This window comes from Ambystoma mexicanum, chromosome 8, assembly GCF_040938575.1.
Source record: "Ambystoma mexicanum isolate Mex_15411 chromosome 8, UKY_AmexF1_1, whole genome shotgun sequence".
Lineage (NCBI taxonomy): Eukaryota > Metazoa > Chordata > Amphibia > Caudata > Ambystomatidae > Ambystoma > Ambystoma mexicanum.
The window spans coordinates 1368057898-1368072622 of NC_090929.1; the positions used below are offsets into that span (position 1 = coordinate 1368057898).

Sequence of the window (14725 nt, forward strand, 5' to 3'; positions counted from 1 at the left end):
TAGCTACCCTATAGAGAATCTTGGCTGGGGTACTCTGTACTTCCACTCTGCCATATAGAGAGCATGAGTGCAGATACCCCCCTCCAGTCTTTACATGTACCATGAAAGACAGGTATTACTATTTCCTTATTAGGACTTAGATTGTTCGTTATCATTGTTAGCTATATCATGTGAATATTAGCTTACCTCAAACCTAGACGAGATTATAAATGTTTGTTATTGCCACATTTTAGCTATATCATGTGAATATTAGCTTGCGTCACATCTATACAGGATTGGGAATGTTAGCCAGTAACACATGTAGTTTAAACCATTAATATTAGCTTGCGTCACATCTAGACAGTATTGCGATTATTAGCTTACCTCACATCTAGACAGGATTGTGAATGTTAGCTTGAGATTTGCTTACATAGACTGAATTCATATCTAGAACGCTTCACACTGTGATAATACTGTGATTGCTAGCTTGGTCCACACTGTGATAGTGTTGTGATTTGTAGCCTGCATCGCACCCCACAGAATTGTTCATATACTCTCAAATATATGTGAGAATATTTTTGGTCTCTTGTTTGTTCTAATCACCTTTTCCTTTAAACAAGTTCTAAGAGTATTCTACATGCCAACAGTAAGATATTAATGTCCCAGCACCCTAGCTATTGAAGTCACCTGAGGGTGTAGGTTGTGCTGTGGGTTATCCCAAAAGGGTCTTTACTGATTTAGAAACAAGAAGTGTGTAGTTTTGAAGTGTATTTGTGTGTTGCTTTTATATTGCTCCCTTTTGAAGAAGGCTTATTCTCACCACAACAACAAACAACACATATGCCGCACTAACAGCACATGAGGATTAACATCGACCCGATACTCTCACCTAAGCTCAGCGCACAGTGATGGCCAAACTGAAGCTGCCAACTATCCTACTCCCTCTTCACCCTAACCCACTCCGCCTTTTCGTTTGCAGATCCGCCTGAGTGCCTGTGGAGCAATCCCGATTGGTGACGGTACGCGGTACAAATACCTTTAACATTGTTTGAGGTTACTGTTGTATTTTGTTTATAATTTTTTGTTTTCTATGTTAATTTCAATTCGATTTTCCCTGATTAAGATATCTCGTTCTGAAAAGCAATGGCAACAACGTTCAGTTTCCTCTGTCTTTCAACATGCTTTATTGACTACTAAATTAAAGCTGTTTTGTAATTATCTTGTATCTCGGAGTACGTTTTGTGCTCCAAGTGAATCACACGTTTTGTATGAAACTTGTTTGTTGTCTTCATTCACCATTATTGTGAGCACATATTAGCATAGTGAATTTGCTTTGGTCTCTGTGTGCAGTCTACTTGCCACTGCTGACCCTCTGCCCAGGGAGTGGCGTTCAGCCACGCCACAGGCTTCACCAAGCCACCCAATGTAGCCAATAGGCATAGCTTGTATAGCTAGAATATATCTTAATAGACCTTTAGCCAGTGCTGTACCGGGTCTTATGCACCCTGAAATCTCAGAGATATGATGGACAATATCCCCTCATAAGGCCCTCGATGTGACTCTATAGAGCTAAAAGGACAACTTACAAATAGGTATAATTACCATGACACACTGGTGAGAAATTGGATCGCAAGCCACAGACAAGCCTGTAAAAATCCACTAATCAGAATTCGTCCAGCTTTAATTTTCAGTGGGGCCACTGTGGGTATAGATTATTGTTCTGCAGTCTTTTCTGTTGATTTAGTTAAGATGGCTTCCAAGGCATTGAAACATTGTTTTGTCCCAGAACTACAACCTTTCTTTTGTGGCTGGCACATTCAAGTTGCACTTTAGAATCTATTCAACGTTGGCTCTTGATAGTACCTGTTTCACATCACGTTTGACACGAACCCACAGGAATTTAAGAACTGCTGTCTGGCACTTTCCTTCTGCGAGCACGGGCCCAGGACTGGTACAAACTGGAACGTTTGGATTGGATATTAGGAGATGAAGCCAGAAGGCATTACGAGAGGAGGGGTTGGTAAGCCCCCATTGGTGGCGTAATGTAGAGAGACTCATGTATTCTCTTCAATGTTCACCGGGGCTGTTACAGAGTAGTTTGAATGCACCTGTTGGGGTGGGGTATGCTCTTCCCCCTCTGGTAAGGCCTAAGACTTAGGGTTCGAGAAGGATCCTGCTTGGTTTCACATTGGTTGCCTGGCAAAGGGCAGAGTTCTCAAGGACGGGCAGATTGTTGTAGTCCGTTCCGGTGCTATGAAGGTATGTCTGGCACTTTGTCTTGCAAGCCAAATAAAGCTGCTTCTGTTTTGTTTCTACCCTAAATTGATGAGCAGGCTTATTTTCTTCAGCAACCCTAAAGGGGGGAAGAAGTACATGTATTGCACAGAGTGTACTGGAAAGTTAGATTAAGAAAAAGAAAACTTCCAAAGAGAAATGCTGCAAGGAGTGAAGGGAGCGGGGGCAAGTGATGTGGCAGCTTATCTGCAAGCTATAACGGTGTATATCATCTGCAGATGAGCCAATAGAAATTCTTTATTCACTCTAACTGGGTACGGACATATAATGTTCAAATAACAGCTCCGGGATGTATTCAAGAGTAACATTTAAATCGTATTACCTTAACAACTTCTCCACCATCAACTTTCATCAGCTGTCTCAGGTTCTGCTGGAGAAGGTTTGTGTTGGAACGCCACTTCAAGAGCCCCAAGAGATCCACTAAACACACACACACACAAAAAACATAGTTGAGGTCAAGGTGCCCTACTTCTAATCATTCTCGTCATTTAAAATACATTTGACATCATAGACATACAGCTTCCGGAGGACCAGCAAGTCCCTTTGTGGGAATGTGGCAAAGTGATGTACGCATCCTGGATGTTAAAAAAACAGAGGCTATATTTAGTATCAGTTTGCTAATAATTAAAGATATCTCAGCATTCAAAAATAACTGGAACAGAACTGCTATGTAATCTACTCGGTGTTTGCTATCTAAGAAACATGATTTATTTACAGTCGTATGGTTTATTGCACAGTAAATCCTAAATCCACAATGTATTATGTCAAAATAATTTTCAAGAAATCGAGTGCTGCACAAAACAAGACCAGCCTAAAGCCGCATAGTTAAGTACATTACATCTTTCTCTATATTGCCACAGATCGACGCCATTTCAAATGCTTTGCGGTTATATTTTTTATGTTAGGAATTTGATAGGGTGTTGCCTTAGATCCAAGAAACAATAGAGCACTTTATAGAGAGCCATTATAGTAGCATGTGCCACCGAACGCAAAAACCATTGTAACGTATGTTTGTGCAGAGAAATGAGGGTTGTAACTGGTTGAAAGTGGAGTACAGAAATTAATAATTGGGAATGGATGGTCGGTAATATGCATTTGAAGCAAATCTAGGCAAGACTGTGGTTGGGTTGTACATAGGTAAACTATTTTTACTTTCATGTTAAGCAGAGTGCGAGAAACTGAGTTGCCCAGAACTGCCATTATGGTTGGTTAAGAACGACAACTTGGTCAAAAACTACCGTTAATAAGTGTGCCGGTTTCAACAACACTGGGATAAGTGCATCAGTAATGTATTTCCAATGTTTCGCCAATGGGTATCAGTATTTCGATCCGGCTGTAGGTCACGCGCCAGCAATTGATACAAATAACACATGTTTACCAATATAGAAAGACCCACCTTCTGGCAAACCAATTAGAAAAAGATACACTTGGGCTCTCTGAAATGAACAAGCAGCACGGGCTTCTGATGGCATTTTCGACGGATAGTGTATTAACACATCGCACACTTAACCAGCGCTTTACACTGGAAGCAGATGCCTCGAATACTGTTCTGGGAGACATTCGTTAGCAATGAGATCAGTCTTCTAGTCCATTATACCCAGTAGCAGCTCATGCGGGAAAAATAACTTCTGCGCAGTCTAATTACACCATTTATGATCAAGAGTCATTAGGCGTGAAGGATGTATTCACGGCAAGGAGAGATTGGGAGAAGCAGTGCGTCTGATTATCCAGTTTAGAATGAGCAGAAGAGTCCTCCGATCATACACACATCCCCGAGTACCAGCCTTGGTACTACAGATGGCTTTTGGCTTTCTTGCGTTTGGATGGCATGCAAAGTGGCTCACCCTACACTGTCCGACCAGCCCTCGTCGACTGTCCCCTTTTGAACACACTATTTTGCACAATTCAAAGTTATTGGGATTTTGTGAGTCACACAGAAATCAGTAACATTGAAGTTGCACAGGGTTATGGTCTGCCCCACAATCACATTCCAGAATGGAGCACACGTCATGCACCAGATGCGGTTCTACAGAAAACACTGTCATGGTGGAAAATTACTGATCAGTCCAAATTCCACTAGAGTGCATGCACATTTGCTATTTATACCCATTGCCTGGGTCTTGTTCGGACTATACTGCATTGCAATAAGTAACGTCTTGGACAAGGTTGGCCTGTTAGGTTAGATTTTCATTTCCTTGCAACATCATCTTCACATGTGAGACCCCCAGTACTTTTTGCTGGACTTATGGATTCTTTCTCTATGTTCCTGATTGAGTGGGAAGCTTTTTCCCCCACTCACCTTTTCTTTTAATCTTTTAATGGGTGTCATTTTTATAGTTTATTTTTCAATCTATACTTTCCTATAACTTTTTGGGCATCTATATTTTATTATTGCAGCACACATCACTTTCAGTGCAATGTTGCATTGGCCCCTTGGGCCTTCCTTTTTATTTTCTCTAGACTCAACTTGCAGAACACATGTTCTTATGGGTAGAAAGGGATTGTTATCCCATCTACATTTTATATTGTATGACCAGCACGCCCCACCCTATGTGGAGTGCTGGGGAGATATATGGTATCCCCTTTCCAAATGCTTCTTTCTGTTATAGTGACAAGCGTACTATTACGGCTGGTGGCAGTGGACATACTTTACTGACTTGTGTGATTTTTACTCGCAGGCTGTCATTAAAGTTGCTGTAATGCACAGAAGGGTCACCATTCTGCTAGAATGGTGGCTTTTTTCACCATTTTTAGTGTGCTTGTCCTTCCTTGGTCCTTCTTCTGCGGTCATAGGTCGGAGAAGTCCTTGTACTTTGCTCATCGGAAGGAACCGTTTGTGTAGCCTACTGAGGCTCTAGAGAGTCTGTGAAGGCAGGAAGTAGTGAGGGAGCAGTCTGAAACTCTGTTCAACTTTGTATTCTTGTGTGCCCAAGAAAATCCAGTCTCCATTGGGGGGCTGGCTGTCCTTAGTGGACAGCCACCCGCCCCTTTCTGTAAACTGTAGGGATAGTTTGCACAGGATTTGTCTGGGTTCCTGTATAAATGGCCTCGATTTGGAAACTGAATACAAGATGACCACTGGAACAGAAGATATGATGAAGAAGAGGAGAAGAAGACTTCTGCAGCTACTTACAGTGACCGCGGATGCCTGCTGAGTAACCGAAGATGATGACTCTGACCATGGGCCTAACTTTAGGGGGGGCAGGGGTGTTTGTCCTCCCCCCAACTTTCATGGCACATTATTTTGTCCCCATTCATTTGGCTGGGGCACCTTTTCTTCAGATGTCATGTCCCCCCCCAACATTTTCAGAAAAAGGTTACTCCACTGACTCCGACCCATAGACTGGTGGGACCAATCAGTCTTACGAGGTACCTGCATTTTGAGCCATCCCATGACAAACTGAACTTCCTGGGCTGCAAACGGCCAATACCCTGGAACCTTGAGCTTGAGTGCTGTGCAATTTCTTCTGAAGAACAAATCTTGCTGAAACTTTGGTGGACTCCTACTGGACCTGCAGAGACACAATTCCGCTGCCTGAAGTCCCCTCGCCATAGTGCTGGACCAAGATAGCGAGGTGAATCCGATCTGCGACAACCTTCCTTCATCTGGTACCTTGAAAAGGGTGACAAAAATCAGAGCCGTGAGAAGCACCGAAGATTCCTTTGTTCAGAGCCTTTTCGGTCTACTGCCGCTGCAAGTTCCCATCCAGTATTCGTTCTTTCATCACCATGACCAAGAATCCCGGCGCCTACACTGCTGAGGTACTGTGTGGCTGAGGGTGATAGTAACCTAAAGTGTGGCTAGGGTGGTGATTTGTGTAGTTGGGAGTTAACCCAGGACAAATGCTGGAACCCATCTAGGGAGCCTTCCATGAAGTCCCTGAACACTTCTACTAACTCTAAAGTCGGATACTTACTTGTTCGACAAGAAATCCTCTGGAACTTTGACATTCCTACAGTTCTGCCTCATCCTGACCTGCTGACAGCTGGCTCCTGGACCACCAGGGTCCCCCTTCTGCCTCTGAGATCACTCATGCCCTGGAATAGGGAAGAACTCCAGAATTAGGCATCTGCACAGAAATTATAACAGGTGTTGCAAAGTACTTACTTGCTATGTGTTAGTGTGTAACTTTGATTCCTGAAACAGAATAAGTTACGAAGTGTTAATACGTTATTACTTACCTTTGAGTTGGTTATTGCTTCTCTGAAAAGTATACAAAGATATTAACTTACCTTTGAATTGTGTTCCACTCTTCTAAACAGTAACATTGGTGTGCCTGCATATTCCTGAAATACAATAAGTGTAAGGGTTTACTACCAATAGGGTTTTACTCACCTTGAATAGCTTACTGCCATTCTAAATGTGTAACATAAGGTTTTGCTTACCTTGAACTGCTTACTGCCTTCCTGAAAAAGTCTTAGAGTTCTTGCTTAATTGTGTCCCACTCTTTTGAAAAGTAGCACTGGTATAACTACATATTTCTATAATATAAATAGTGTAAGAGTTTAAAACCAATAGGGTTTTACGCACCTTGAATAGCCTATTGCCATTCTAAACATGTACCTTGAGTTCTTAATTAATCTAGAAGTGCATACTGCCTCTCTGAAAATTATACAAAGTTATTGCTTACCTTAGAACTGTGTTCTGAAAAGTAATGGTGTAACCATATTTTTCTAGAAACTGAAAAAGTAACAGTGTATACTACCAATAGGGCCTGCTTACCTTGAATTGCCTTACGTCATTCTAAAAGTCTACTCCTTCCTTCCTTGAACAGCATACTGCAATTCTAAATGTGGTTTATATGATATGATATGATATGATATGGCCTTTATAACACGCCTATACACAGGTGTTTTAAGGCGCGACGAGGCATGGTGGGGGAACAGAGGGAAGACGGAGACAACGATCTTACTAAGGCAGGTGACATTGAGATCGCGCAAGTGCATGAGAGGGTGGGAAGGGGAAAGTGCAGTACATAAGATAAACAGTAAATAAATAAATAAATAAAAACAATAAGTAAGAACGATAAATAAGAATTGCGGCCAGCTGGATGCAGGTGAAGGGTAAGTGCAGACATCAGGTGTCAAGTGCTGGTGGGGACTGTTAGGATACAGAAACAGTCCCAGAGCACAAGGGATGCCAGGTGACCATTGCAGTTTCAGTCAGGAGTTCAGCAAGGGAGAGGAGGAGAGAAATCAGAAGCAAAGAGGAAGGTCTTGAGGTGCTTCCAGAACTGGAGTTGGTTCTCCTCAATTTTCAGAGCGGCAGGGCAGCTGTTCCAGAGGGAGGCCCCAGCCGAAGAAAGAGATCGACCACCAACTAGTTGCTTGGAGAAGCGACTGACACTGAGGGTCTTGGAGTCGGATGAGTGAAGAGCACGAGAAGGAAGATATTTAGGAAGGGAGATTTGAAGGTTTTGAGGCCCCATGCCCCAGAAGGCTTTGTGGACAATGCAGAGGGTTTTGAACTTAATCCTCACAGCCACTGGGAGCCAGTGCAGAGATTTCAGTCCTGAAGAGATACAATGCCTGGGCTTGAGGTCAAGGACATGTCTTGCAGTCCTGTTCTGGATGAGTTGCAGAGGGCGGGGAGTTAAGGCAGGCAGATTTAGAAAGAGGCTGTTGGATTAGTCCAGCCTAGAGAGAACCAGAGCTCTGGAGACAGTGAGCTTCTGGGGGAAGGAGGAGAAAGGAAGAATAACTCTGAGGAGGTGCAGCTGGTAGTGTGACTTCTTAGAGACCTCAGAGATGTGAGGAGATGGAGAGTGTGGAGTCGAAGATGACCCCCAAGGTTTTTAGCCTCACAGGTGGGAGCATGAAGAGGGCCAAGTGAGGCCGGCCAGAGAGTGTCAGAAAAGGAGGGAGCGGTGAGCCAATGAGGAGAATCTCAGTCTTACTGACATTAATGCAGAGATCATTGGCAGCACACCACTCCTGGACAGCAGACAGCCAGCCACAGATGAGAGAAGAAGAGATGGCTGAAGGAAGCCTGAGCTGAGTATCATCCGCATAGCACTGAAAGTTGGGGCAGAGAGCGTCAATGCGGTGGGCAAGATGTACAAGGTATTGGTTGAACAGCCAGGGAGAGAGGTTATAGCCCTGGCGAACACCACAGGAAGAGATAATGATAGAGGAGAGGAAGGACCCAAGTTGGACCTGGGAGGGTCGATCGGAGAGGAAAGAAGTGAGCCAGGCCAGGGCCTGATCAGTGATACCCAGGTTATCACGGAGAAGATTGAGCAGGATGGCATGGCTGACCATGTGGAAGGCAGAAGGGAGATCTAGTAAGATGAGGACACGGTGGGTGTTGGAATCAAGGTTGGAGAGCAGGTCTTCGCGGATGTTCAGGGAAGCAGTTCCCATGCTTCTGGCAGCTCTGAAGCTAGACTGATGGTCATGGAGACAACCAACAGATTCAGTGTGAAGATTAAGCTGGGAGAGGGCCTGCTTTTCCAGGAGTTTGCCCAGCAAAGGAGTGATGGAGATTGGGCGATAGTTACCCGGGCAGGACGGGTCGGCAGATAGTTTGCACAAGGGAGTGCTTCAGGGGGGAAGGGAAGACTCCAGTGGCGAAGGAGTGGTTGCAGAAGTCAGCCAGAGTAGGAGCCAGGGTTTTGGAGGAACAGGGGTGAACCTGTTTTGACAAGACTTTCATAGATCAGACTTGTCTATAAACCTCATTTGGGGAGAACAGGGGAAAGGCAGAGTAGGAGGGAGGAGAGGTGGCCGAAGAAGGGTCATAGAAAGAGCAGGGAATAGAGGGGGAGAGGAAGAGAGAGAGGACAGGATGCCCTGAGTTTTAGAGATGAAATGAGAAGCTAGAGCCATGCAGAGGGCCTGGGAGGGGACAGGAGAGGTAGACAATGCAGAAGGATTGGCTATTTCCTTGCAGATTTTAAAGAGTTTGGCCGAATTGTTAGAGACGCAGGTTCAGATGTAAGCTCTCTTCTTGGTGCGGACAGAGCAGATATTGCCTTTGGAGTAGGCAGCAGGCCAGTTTGTCAGAGGATGTACTGGAAGAATGCCATATCCTCTCAGCCACCCTGCCCTTGCGTTTGAGGGTGATGAGGTCCGAGTTGTACCAGGAATTGCACTTGGCTTTGGGCTTCAAGCGGATCCTCATGACAGGGGAAAGAGCATCAAGAGTATCAGATATTGCAGAGTGGAGCATAGAAAGGGCTGTTTCAGGGTGCGAGTCAGCAAGCGGGGTTTGGGGGGGTGAGAAAGTGGTGGCAAAAGCCTCAACTGACACACTCTTCATGGGTCGGATAACCGAGAAGGTGAGTGGCAGTGCTGGAGGTGGCTTGGCCTATGGTCTAGTTTACTTACTGTTAGGACGGGTTTTCTAAAATCCACCCAGGGGCTTCATAAAACTATACTTTGGGAAATACAGTAACCTGCAACTCTTTTTATACACCTTTATTGTGGGTAGCATGAACAGAGCAGTCAGGCGTATCTTAGGGGGGAGGGAGGACTGTATACATGTTCCAAAGAAACACTGATGGATTGTAAAAATAGTGATTTATTGTATACATTCACAGGAAAAGAAAATTATTTTGAAAGCCAAGTACTATTATCATTCATAAATACAATTATAAAAACCAACACAATACTTCTGGTATGGAAATCAAAGTATAAACCTTATTCAGAATAGCAGCACTGTGAGATATTTTCATCTCAACAAAAATGAACTGTAAGGCCAGGTTAGGCCTTACTGTGAAATACATTGTTCTTATGGAAAAGGCACATTGTTGGTTGAGAGCCGAAAAGCAGCATTTGCCAACTGCCACACATCAACATGATGTGCACTCTGGAAATGAAGGGTACACAAAGTGGGCCTTGCAGGCGATATTAAAGCCATGTGAATATCTTTCCTTTTAGATGACTAAGACCAACTTTTTAGTACAAAATGGACATCATGTAAATAAAAATGCATTGTGAGTGATCAAAATGAACAGCAACCCTTTACTTTCAGTTTACCACAAATTAAAATACTACAGGAAAGAAGAAATGAACATATTGGTAAAAAAGGCATTGAACCATAATAGAAAGATGCAAGGAACTAAAATAAGAAAAATGTTGCAAAGAGAATAGATGGCAATAACAGAAAAAGTATATTTTCTTTCAGATGCAACATGCAAATCTCCTTAAATACAGACAAATGCTTCTTGTCGTTGGGCAGATTCTCAAGTACCCTCCGCCAGGGCAGGCTGGACTGGCTCCTTATCTGGAAGGGAAATCTATGTGCCGCTCCTGCATATCAAGTTTGTGACAGGCCGATGATCAACACAGACCCAGTCCTGGGTAGGTAAAAAGGCTTGGAAATACAAAGTCTTAGATCAAAATTGTGGTCAACATAAGATTATAGGACAAAATAGAAGATGCCACTAAGGCCTCCAGAGGACAGCGACCATCTGATGACAGAGAGAATCTCCTCAGCCCATTAACTCTTAATGAACAAAAGGCTAATGGGGTTTACCCAAATCTTAAACCAACGTTCAGTCCAAGAGATTCCAGATCTGAACCATGTGTTTTCAGGGAAATGTGACCAAGAACCAAAAACAACATTTTTACACATCTATATAAATATGTGGTAATTGATTTTAATTGAAAATGTCTTTATTCAATTACTTTGAGATCATAATACTTGCAGACTTCGGACATATCTAATGTTAAAGCTACTGCCAATGTGATGGTGCCGATGTTATTTATATCTGATTTCAATAGTTTATAACCCTGTGATAATCAAAAAAGGGTTTCTAGCTGCCTTAAAAATGTAGGCAACTTGAAGGATGGGGAGCTACTGGCTGGTTAAATTATATGTTTGATTATGAAGTTTCATATGCTCAACTATGTTCGTTCTCAAAGATAGGGCGGAAAACCATAGCATGCCTGTGCAATAAGGTGCCAAAATGATAGTAAGCTTCACTGATTTGCCATGAGAAGGGGAATATTAGTATCTATATATCATGGCATTTATTGGCAAATTACAAAATGTTGCAATGTAGGGAGCTTTTGGGGTAAAAAGCTGACAGCTAAGAAAAGTGTAGAAATGACAGAAGGGGTGTACCTCTTCACTTCAATCAGAGAACTCCCCCAGCTTATCCGCAGGGAAGGGTTGGCTCGTGGGGGAGGAAGAATGATCCTACAATGGGAAAGTTGGAACCAATGAACTTGCACCTCCTAATTCTAATCATTTGAGGTGTGGCTTATACATAATAAAGAAATGTTCTATATGCAGAGATCAGACAAGGAGAAAAGCCACCAAAAAATATATTTGAGGGAGAGCTGCCAAAGATATTGCAGGACGTGCCCTTAAGCCACATGGGTATCCTGAGACAGCTGCCTGATATTTTGGCTGAAGAGGCCTTAAACTTTGCCTGGGTGGGAGAAACTGGGGGAAGGCAACCGCTGTCTAGTCACTGATCCTTAAGGGGAGCCCAGCCAGGGAGGAAAGCTGGTGATGATCCGACTGAAGTGACCAGACCGCAAGCTATCCAAAGAGGAGACTGGCTGTCTAACCTGAGCACCCCAAACAGAGGTTTCATGTAAGTACAACTGATACAAGTATTTGGGGAATATGCCTGCCTTAATATCTTCCCTTCATAGTGGGTGGAGGGGCAAATTGTGTAGACCCTTAGTATATTTGATTGTATATTAATTTAATCAACTCCCAAATAGTTTTTGGCAGTGGGGAGCTTGGAAGAGTTCGAAACTTTCACCTTCTCCAATAGCGGGAATACGGTTTTAGTCACATAAAGTAATTGGAGTGTACTGGCCACAAAAACAAAATTCAGAATTGTCACCATTCCCAAACATTGACTTTAAAAACAAAAAGGTGTTTGTTACATTGCCAAAATTTGTTTTTAAAACTAAAAGGTCCTTGTCCCTAAAAATGAAATTCCCAACTGATTCCCTTTCCCAAAATATGCTAGTCAATAAAAGGTATACTTATCCTAAAATGAAAATCCCAACCGTCACCACTCCTTAAACATTGTACTTAAACAAAAGGGGTGCCTGTGGCTCCAGACGAAATTCCTAAATGGTCCCCACTCCCTAGACCTGGCATTTAAAGAAGAAGGGTGCTGCATATAACTGATGCCTGGGTTTTTGGTGCCGAGAGGAGAGACGCTTTGCAAAGTGAAACTAGTGTAATTTCCATTAGAACAACATAACATACACTTGTTCCTGAGAGTCAGTAAGTGACCCTGCTAGCAGAACGATGTTGCATTCTTTTTCGGTGAAAGGGAAACGGGGTGCTATTTGCCACATGCATTTTTCACAAATGTGTGTTTCCAAGACTGCATGCGTTTTCCAGCAGGCTGGGAAATTAACCTAACAAGTGATGCTTTGAAAATCGAAATGTGTATGTGGTTAAAAGTAAACCTGTATCAATGAGTGATGATGTTTATTCGCTAGTCATGTCGCCAAGTATCATTTAATTTGACAAAAGGGGTTCATGGGACAAGAGGGTTGAACCGGTTATTTAGCCTGTGTTCTATTTTTGTGAGACAAAAGTAAAATGCAGAAAAGGGTGTTTAAAAGTAACATCCTAAAAAACGTTTTTTGTGATTGAAGCTTTGTCTGCCACAGAGAAGGTGGCGTATGTAATCAAGTAAAGTCATTATTCATTGACCTTATGATTTAAATAAATATATATTCTTCCTATAGTGGGGCTCCTGGTTCTTGGCTCACTGTTGGCACAGGTGGGAGATTTATGTGGCCCGATACGAGTCGTCAATCGGCTTGTGCTAAAAACCTAAACCAATCAACATAGGACTACTTGATTGGGGAGGGAAGGAGTTGCCCAGGTTCAGGGTGATCTCTCAATATATTGCTACAGTATGCAGTTCAAACCTAGTGATACACATTTAGAATGGCAGAATGCTATTCATGGGGAGTAAACTCATATTAGTTAGACCTTTAGACTGACAATTTTATTTGTATTTTTTTAAAGCGCTCACACAGCCCGTGACCATCGAGGCGCTGTTACAGGAATTGTTACAGGAATTGTTTGTTTTTTAGTTGCATATTTGTTTTTTTTTCTTTCTTAGTTGCGTATTTATAACGCGCTTAAAATACCCAGAGGTTTCTTTTTTAACACTCTTTTTATTAGAGGCCACAAAGATACATAACAGTTACATCTTCACATTACAGGCAAAAATAAACAAGAAAAAAAGGAGGAAAACAGTTCACATGGTATATATCGCCTCGAGGTGGTACGTTTACATAGTTTCATCATCATCAGAAATCATGTCACAAGTACATTCTGAAGGGTCCCCAAATATCTTTAGGTCTGCTCGCCGCTGGGCGGGTGAGGACAAATTGTTCTTCGGCCTCATTGACATACGTCAGTTCCCGAAGGAAATGTTTCACGGTGGGTGGCGCAGTACTCTTCCACTGTTGTAAAATTCATTTTTTGACCACTGCACATGAAATGTTAAATAGACTCCTGACCTTTTCGGAGCACTTGCCTATGTACCCAAACAAATATTTCTGCGGGGTTAATGTAGGGGGGATTTGTGTAATTTCTTCCAGGATATCCGTCACCTCCCTCCAGAACCTAGCCACCATCGGACATCCCCAGTACATGTGGAACGAACCAGCCTGATCCGCTTTGCATTTGGGACATTCACCGGGACTATCTGGCACAAACTTGGCTATTTTGGCCGGGGTGTAATGTAATCTGTTTATAATTTTAAACTGAATCAGGTGCAATCCAGCGTTCAGGGAAACCCTCTTGGTGAGGGAACAGTATCTGTCCCAAGTCTTGTCATCTATGGGGATTTGAAGATCATTTTCACACTTATTTTCTGACTAGGTTAGTCGTGGGGGAAAGTGTTTGTACCGCAGCGTACAGACTGGAAATCCTCAGACGGTCTCCAGACGTTATCAACTGTATACAAGGGTGTGTAGGGGGTTCATCAGGAAAAGACGCCCAGGGTTTCTGGAAGGCAGATCTCATGCGATAGTATTGCAGTGTCCTAAGCGAACCCATCCCGATGCCCCGTGATCACCTGAAGGGTCGCAAATTTCCCGTCAACAAACATGTCACCCAGTTTCATCTCTTAATTGGGATCCCAGGCCTCGTGCAAGCTGCTGTCGTGTGTTGATGGCATGTCAGGATAATTCCAGAGGGGAACCTCAGAGTTCTAGGGGGACAACACTCCCAGTCTTCTAAATATAGCTCTCCATGCACCAACCGTGCAGCTCACCGGGTTAAAGTCACATGTGTCTCTGTAATGCGCGTCAAAGATTACGGACTGTATATTCGTGGGGGAAGTGGTAAGTTCTTATATCGCCACATGGGGGGGCCCTCGTCTTTGCAGTACCAGTATTTCGAGAATTGGGCTTGGGCAGTACAATAGTATAGTTCAAAGTCAGGTGCCGCTATGCCGCCTGAGGAGTATGGTTCAGTCATTTTTTCCCATCCTATTCTTGGAGTTTTCCC

General features: G+C 43.3%; 1 protein-coding gene across 2 annotated transcripts in view; it reads right to left on the minus strand.

Moving 5' to 3' along the window:
• The window catches only part of DOCK1 (dedicator of cytokinesis 1), a 2312292-nt gene that overhangs the window by 1903239 nt on the left and 394328 nt on the right, over positions 1-14725 (minus strand). For both annotated transcript variants that reach the window (XM_069611483.1, XM_069611484.1), the window contains exon 19: positions 2597-2694. In XM_069611483.1, the coding sequence (XP_069467584.1) occupies positions 2597-2694 (98 nt within the window). The remainder of the gene's footprint in view (positions 1-2596; positions 2695-14725) is intronic.